This window comes from Oryzias latipes, chromosome 10 (genome assembly GCF_002234675.1).
Source record: "Oryzias latipes chromosome 10, ASM223467v1".
Taxonomy (NCBI): Eukaryota; Metazoa; Chordata; class Actinopteri; order Beloniformes; family Adrianichthyidae; genus Oryzias; species Oryzias latipes.
Window position 1 is genome coordinate 22263285 of NC_019868.2, and position 8363 is coordinate 22271647.

Below are 8363 nucleotides of genomic sequence, written 5' to 3' on the forward strand. Positions count from 1 at the left end.
CCCTTTGCATAATAAACCTCCATGAAAGTGCGCCGAGTATTGAGATGTCATATCTCATTTAGTCACAAGGAGCTGGAGCTAACATGTCCTGACTCGCTGGTATGACTACAAGGGAGATGACTAATTTTTTTCACTGGAGAGAGAAAGGAAGGCTGCAAGGAAGGGATGACGTCACAAACCTCGGGGGTGGCCGCAGTCTCTCCCTGCTAGCTCTATGGGGAAATGTGGGATTTTTATTTGCTAGCTGCAAAAGGCTAGCATAGCAGGAAAGGACAGACTTTTGTTCTTTGCTGTTGTGGACTTTTCTTAATGACCATTTCCTCTTCTCTCCAACAGATGGGGCAAAAGTACAACAGGCAGAGTTGGTGTCCAAATCATTTCTCTAGAACATGGTTCTTTGTCATGAAAAAGTGAGCTCCAGTAACAATTCAACTCTAGGTTTCTGCTGGTTTTGAAAAGCAAAAGAATGACCATGGTTAAAGCAGCTGCATAAATGATCTTCTAAGCAGTAATTACATGACACATGCCTTTGGCGATGTTAATGATGTTGAGAAAGCCTGCAATGGAACGCAGTAACAAAAATGCAACACATTTAATATGTACATGAATCCCTCTGAAGAGAAATAGAAATACAACAGCAGGTAAACATGAAAAAAAATCAAATACACTTTTATTGAATGATTTTGGTAAAAGTCAAATAATTATGATCGCTTATTTTACTTTTAAAGTCACTTACCTTAAATATTTCTTCTGTAGAATTTGATGGCCGTATGCTATTGGTTGTGCTCTTTTTATCACCTTCTTGGGATTGGACATTCACTTCCTGTATCTGGTGGGAGTCAAGTGGAGCATCCTTGGAATTCTGCTCATTTCCTGTTTGTCCTTCTACCTTTTCCTCTTGACAGAGACCGTTCAATTGATTACTTCTAACCTCCACGTCTTTTCCCGTCACTGTTTCTGAGCTCAATCGAGGAATGTGATTCTCTACAATAGCTGTAAACTTTTGGTTTGACTCTGGGTTCATATAATTGACTTCCACATCAAAACTCTGAAGGCCGTTAGAAGCTTGGGATCCAGAACAAGGCCTAAAGGCTCTTAAGACAACTTCGGGAGATCGTGTGCTCGACGAAAGTTCACTGTTTAAGTTACTGGAGTGCGAGGAATTAGCGGTAAGTTCTGGGGACGGGGTAGGCTTGGATTTTGGAGCTCCTTCATTTTGAAGTGTCAGCAACACTTGGGGAACGTTGTCCACTGTGCGTTGCAGAGTTTGCGGGGAGCTCATAGGAGTTTTTTCCCCCTCTGGAGGTGAGAAAGAGCGAGATGTCGTCCGCCATTTTCTGGCAGATTCCGCAACGCTGTTGAAAAATTTGAACAGACCCCCAAAGTGTCCCTTGGTGTCTGTGTGCTTTGGGGGCGGCGGCTGAAAGTCTCTAACACTCTCAAAGTCTACAGAACCATAGTCTGAGTCCATTGTTTTGTCCAATGAGGGAAGTTCTGAGTCAAAGCTCCTCTCAGAGTAGACGGGATTGGCCTTCCCCAAGAGGGAAATCCTCCTCAGGTAACTCCACATATCTTTGTGCCGTTTTCCTCCATTGGGAGGGTTTCTTTGGCTACTCTTCATGCTAGCCTCGTCACATCCTACAGTCACTTTATTACAGTTGGATGACGTGTTGTTGCTTCTCTTAGAGTACAAAACTTTTTCTGAGGGTTTACAACCGTTCTGCGGAACAGCTTCTCCGACTACAGCGGGCAGAGCGCCATCCGTTGGAGAAGATAGGTCTATTTCCTCCAGCGAACACTCAAACTCTGCTGTATAGCCAGCATAAGAATGCCTCTTGCCTCTGTGTCTTAGCGTCCCCCTGCTGGTCTGCTGAGGAGTACCAATGTCCCGACAGAACAACTCCTCATCCACCAGTGAGCTGGTGAACTTGGCTGTGGACAGTTTTCCCGTCTTTCCTCTGAACACTGCAGGGGATTTTAGCTTCTTAAAAGACCGAACTTTATCAGCAAATGAGAGTTTAGGGATGGAAGTCTCCCCAGGTAGGATCATGGAGTGGGGTCTCCTCTCCAGTTCTGAGACAGCTCTCTTCCTGTTCAAGATCTTCCAGATGCCCCCTGTGGCACGGGGTCTCCGACTGACCTCCTGTCTGTCCTTGACAAGGATCTGAGAAGAGGCGGCCTGGATCTCTCCTTGCTTGTCCACATTTCCTGGCCCAGCCTCCTGAATATAAACACTGCCGCTCTCATTCTCCACGTCCAGAGAAACATTAAACACTCGGTTGACAAACCCATTAGGGTTACTGCTGTCAGGGACAGGGTTGTCTGTCTGTTCCATCCTCTCTCATTCTACAGTGTCAGCTATCAGTTCCAGTAGGCATCATGTTAAGGCCCACTCGCGTTGTCAAGCACCTGGGGGAGCAAAAAACATTTTTATTCAGGAGTCTGACATTAATCTGAAAACACATTAACTACACTTAAGAAATAAGTTTTACTTACAGCAAATACTTGTATCCCTTAGCAAAAAGTAGCCTGTGTAACCCTTGTGCTATCTTAGATGACCCCACCCTTACATTGACGCATTCTCCCTACCATGACAAAGGTGGATAAAGGTGGAAAGATTTGATGGAATCCATGGACACCAGTGAAGATCACAAATCATTGAAGAAAAAAGGTTCAGAGCACTGTCTACTGGGTCTAGATGACCCAACTCCCAACGTTAGTGCCTAGGATAGCACCAGGGTTAAATGTACTAAGCAGTCTATACTAAAAGTCAGGCAGTATACTTAAAGTTTCCTTTTTTATATACTACCTATATATTATACACTTTCATTTAGTCTGAAGAACATGTACATGGTTTATAGCATACTTGCTATACTTAAACTCAAATATACTACTTTTTGCTAAGGGATATGAATGCTAACGGTGTACTTATTAGGAAGGGCATTTAATGTATTATCTAATCTGCAATAAAGGTCAAATATTTAGGAGTAACAGATGGGAACAAGCTTTCAAACAGCAAAAGTCTGGGACATCTCCTTCTTTGATGCTCAGACTTTTGAATTGCAGGGAACCCACTGTACCCTCCACCCCCAATATTTGCTTTTGCACCCCCATATTTGCTTCAAAGTAATTATTTTAGACACAATCCCAACTCACTTTTTAACTGGGAGGCGTTGTTGTCATAGAAACACTCACTATAGTGATGTCTTTTACAGATCTGCTCCAGTAGTAACACCACCGCACAGCTTAGATGGGCTTCGTCAAAAGCGGAAGATGCTTAGAGTATGCTAATTTCACTAGTTTGGTAATTCGACTAATGAGTGGAAGCATCTTGTTTATTTGAGGCTTCCACCACAACACTAGTTATTGTAAATTAAATTGTTACAGAGGATCAAAAACTTAAAAATATTATTACTTTATCACTGATAATCTTTTGAGAATAATAAAAAGGTACAGATGCTGTTTTTGGTGAGTTTTAATTGAAGTTAGGCTGCACTTAAATCTTGGATTTTTCTCTAGATAAGATTTGAGAAAAAATGAATCGCAGTGACACAAAAAGGAATTCCCACTAATGTTTTATCAAAATGAGATCGAACTACACAAAGTCAAAAGAAAAGCAACAACAAGTTAAGATACTGTTTGGTACTTATATCTAAAGAGGAAATCCTTGTTCAGCTTGGTAAAATGTGCAGGTTTACACAGTCTCAAGCTTTGAATCACCATCCTTTTCAGACGCTCTCAAAGAGTTAGTCATACTATTGTTAAGCTGCACAATGAAAAGAAAATGACTGTACATAATTAATCACGGCTACCTATAAGGGTGCACACTGTTTATATGAGGATTATAGTTTCATTAAAAAAAAAAAAAGTTAGATCAGTTCTATGTTTGGAATGCTTTCTGCAGACAAATAAACCAGAAGTGGGATGTGATCAGCTCAGATGGACAAAGTCACCCAACATTACCAGGTGATAGAAAGGGTGCACAAGGATTTTGGCAGTACCAAATTAAGAAGGTTTATAGACAAATCTCCACAAAAACACACACATTTTTTTTAAAATAAAGTTATAAGAAGTTATCAAAATCTCTGCAAGAAAATATTCTGAAATCCCAAACAGGAATTTTCTGCAACGTTCTGGGCTGTTTCACTAACAAAAATAAGAACCACAGAGACAGCCAAGTGAAGGAAGAGCATTTCCAAAGCCTTAAAAAAAGGAGGATACACATTCTTTTGATGATGTTTGTGGCCTCCAAATGTCTGGGAGTCATTTCCTAAAGGATTCATAAGAGTTTAAAAAAAAAGAATTTTGAGGTTATATTAATCCGGCCAATTAGAGTTGGAATCTCTTAAACCAGCCTCCCATTTGGATGTTATTACCCACAAATTAAGATGGAGTCTGCACTTAAAGCCCATAATATTCAACATATAGTCGAATTAAACTGTCAGTTAGGACACAGACTATTTGAATGTGTAGCTTTTTAAAAAGATAGTCCAATTTAACTTAGGAGTAACAGCAACTTGACTTCATTTTTAACCAACTTGGGGTATTAAACAGGTGAATAATGTTAACTAGTGTGGCGTTTGCGGCCACCTTCAAAACTTCAAGAACTTTACCTCTGTCTGTCTAAAAGCTGAGACTAAAGTTGTTTGTTGTTGTCCCGAGGTCTAAAAGTCAAATCGAAAAGTTACGTCATTACAAAAACTCGGGTTCACGATAAGACTGTTGAATTAGTAAAATTACCTTAAACAGTCGCTGCGTAAAAGGAAAGAAAAATGACAGCTGTAGCGCTTCAACCGTCCACATAAAGTGAATAGAGAGTTCCGTGGAAAAGGTCCACGCCGTGAAAACGCCGTGATTGAGACAGAAGAGCCGGCGCAAACTTACCAAACCTGTGCGCTTTATAAGGACATCTGCCCCGCGATCAGTCAAGTTAGACCAGCCACCGGCTGAAGTCCACCGCTGTCCTAACTGCTGCCATCCGAGGGCGAGAAGGCGGACGCTGCGATAGGAACAGCGACTCCCTTTGCGCCTCTCATTTGACTCCTTTTTTTCCCTTCTAACTTTCTGAAGTGAGGCTCCAACGTTTCAAAAAAAGTTTCCCGGTGAACTCTTGCCCTGTGCGCCTTAGCAGACCCCGACACTCTGATTTGTGATAAAGCTCTTTACGCACGGAGAAACAACACATCCTCCTTCACGCGCGCACGCACACACACACTTACACACATTAGTTCCACACATACACACAGACCAGAACATAAAAACTATAATTATTTTCAGTCAAAAGCTAATAACAGATAGTTAAAAGCTTAGTAAGGTCTTTAAAACTACTAAAATTCATAAATCGCTTGTATTCTGTGTTGTTCTCGTGTTTCTTCTGTCCCTCATGACTGTTGTTCCACCTTTTTTTAATGCAGGTCATACACATTCACATACACACATAGTATTTGTTGGATGGTTTTGTTACAAAAGCACTTATAACTTCCAAAGGAACATCAGTGAAAACAAGTGATTGACTGAACTCTGGTCTCTGGCTGATCCTCCTATGGGATTTGCTCTGAATGTGAAAATCCTTCTATTCAAGTGACACAATGGGGAGAGGGAGCTGGAGGGTGTGTGTGTGTGTGTGGGGGGGGGGGGGGACTGAAGGAACTCAGAAAACTAAACAGCTCCATAAGTCCATAGCCCTGAAAGAGGAGATGGTGGAAGAAGGGGGCCTAAATTTAAACGTTTCCTCTTTGTCCTGTTTTGGGCCCATTGTCACAGCGTGGCGTTCTCCCTTCTGCACAGGAAGGAGTGGATCTGACATCAACGCTCTCAGGCTGACAATGCCAGGAAGTCTGTCTGACTGTATGTAAATATCTCTGCGTGTCCATGCTTCCCTTGCTTGTCCGTGGAGCAGCTCTCCGCTCCCTCGTCCGCTTTACAGCTGCAGTTCTTGGTGGTGTAAGCAGCAACTCTGATGATTTACATGCCACACTCTCCTGATAACTCATCCGCAACTGTCACTGTGACTTACAGCAGCCTCATCTCCATGTGACATTATGGAACTTCCATATTTGCAAAGATTCTTTTTTTATGTAAATGATTTCAGGATTAGTCACATTTTTTTTAATTCCTTTTGAATTCAGACACATTCTTGCATTTTTTAAGGCTAAAACTATTCCCTTTGTTCCTATACTTATTTAATTCTTGCAAACTTCCTCAAGACCGCCTTCCTGCCGTCCTCCTGCTGTCACAAAACATCCTGGCTCGAACAGGCAGCAGGTTCTTCCTCATCTTTCACAAAAAAATTCACCCAAATAGTGTAAACATGACAGAAAATTAAGTAGGATAAAATTAAAACAATGGATAGCATTGAAAAAGTGAATCGTCATTTGCAGGGCTTTCTTTTTTTGGTTTTGTTGACTTGACTTTTTTTTTTTCAGAGCAAAACCAAACCCTTTGAAATGATGTCATCCATCCCTCAATTTCAGAACAATCGTCTTCTTCCTCTCCATCGTATGACACGGTCCACACTTACAGATTTTATTTTTTGGGGGGGGGGAACTACAGAGGACAAACACCCTCAGCATAGACCCAGCTGTAATTATTTCACCAGTCTTTGTCAAAGCTGCTGAGAGAAAACAGGCTGCCGTGAAAAAGCCAGCCAGACAGAGGGAGGGGAGAGGGAGGTGGGGGGGAGGAGAGGGATTGGGGGGGGGGGGGGGGGGGCAGATATGTTGTGATATCAAATGAAAGGCTTAGTAAAGCCATGGGAACTAGATGCATAAGCTGCAGCTCATGTGAGAACAGCTGGGAGGTCAAGTCCAAGTTTTGTTTTGAGTGCAGGTGTTTGGTGAAAACAGACTGAGGTTTACTCCATTTTCTCAGAAGGAGACGGTTGCTGAGTTTGGGGAGACTGGGGAGAGATGCTGTGTAGTTATGGGGGGGGGGGGGGGGGGGGGCATCACAAACAATAAGCCTACAATAGTTCTTTTTTGGATGGATTTCCCCGCCCCCAAATTTTTGGAATAAAAATCATTTTCAGGTAGTCTTTTCCTCTGGTATCAGACCTTGAATTACTCGGACATTCCTGAAATTCCCGCTGGACTGACCTGCATACTCTTCTGGCTTGGGTGCAACATGGCACTGCGTTCAACACACACACATACATACACAAGTTCACACCCCTTTTGAACCCATCTTACCAGTTCACATTGTGACATCTGACTCTTTTGATCCCAACTTCAATCCCCTCAGGTTAATCAATCAATTTAGGCCCTTTAATGTGTGTGTGCCAGCACACGACAGCTGGAATGTGTGAAGAGAGATGTCAGTGATGGGAATTTCTCACTTTTTAAGAGTCTCTTCTGTAAGAAGAAGGAAAGAGGGGAGTGTGAAAGGACAGGACAGAGGGAGTGTGCTGGTTTGTTAGTTAGTGTGCATGCGCAGCTTTCAGCTGGGGGATTTTTTTGTCTTTATCGGGATGAATCTGAAAACAGGAAGGCGGGTTCCAATAAACAAGACGAGCGGAAGAGTACCAGAGTTTTACTTCCTGTTTCAGAGCTTGGAAGGAAACAGCAGATTTTTTAGGAATTCAAAGCAGGAGTAACACTCCTGTAGGCTACCATCTCCAACATGCTCTGAAAAAAGAAAAAACAATAACAACACTTTTTTATGCCCTTTTTTATAAAATAGGAGCAATTAATTCAGAATATTTGACTGGCTCTGTATCCTGCTATGCCCTGCAGGCTGAGCTAAACTTGGCTTTGTTTGTGGGTCAGGATCAGTGACAAAAAAAGCAGCCTGGCACTATATGCCACTTCTGCTCATCTGGGTGTATTCCACTGATGACAAAAAAATTAAATAAATAAACAAATAAATAAAAATTAACAACCAGTAGACATCGGGGGGGGGGGGGGGGGTGTTAAACCAAGCGAGAGCATAAGGAGATACAAGTTATAACATCTTCTCTGCAGAATGTATGAAGTCAGTAAAAAAGAACCAGATTTGAGAAGTTAAAATCGCAACTGACAGAAAACTGCCTTTCATATGGCAAAAATAAATAAATAAATAAAAATTGTTGTCTAATTTATCTCGTTGATAAATGTTGACCTCTGACCTCTTCATTCCTTCTTCCCAGAGTTAGTTGAACTGTGAAAACTCATCAGTTGCTACATAGCTAAAGTGAGGCGAAGGGGCACCCAAAATCCTGACCTCTGTCTCCTAACCAAACCAGTTTTCAGTCTCTATAATAAATCAACCTTAATTACAGTAATAAAATTAAACTCTTGTAAAAGAAAAAAACAACACAAATTTTCGTTACCAATAGTATCATATGACTAAATGTAGATTTAAAAGTGTTTACATTTCCACTGCTATAT

The 8363-nt window shown here is 41.7% G+C and overlaps 1 protein-coding gene across 6 annotated transcripts in view; it reads right to left on the bottom strand.

The window, feature by feature from the left end:
- arhgef9 (Cdc42 guanine nucleotide exchange factor 9) overlaps nt 1-5149 on the bottom strand; it is a 49136-nt gene extending 43987 nt beyond the window's left edge. For 2 of the 6 annotated variants that reach the window (XR_909457.3, XM_011480408.3), the window contains exons 1-2: nt 4885-5148; nt 737-2409 (exon numbers count right to left, since the gene is read on the bottom strand). Coding sequence is in view for 5 of the 6 variants with exons in the window: in XM_011480408.3 (XP_011478710.2) it covers nt 737-2335 (1599 nt within the window). In the remaining variant the exon portion in view is untranslated. Of the gene's footprint in view, nt 1-736; nt 2410-4884 lie in introns of all 6 variants that reach the window. The other 4 variants (XM_011480406.3, XM_011480405.3, XM_020706732.2 and 1 more) reach the window with 3 other exon arrangements.
- Between the last annotated feature and the right edge of the window lie 3214 nt (nt 5150-8363).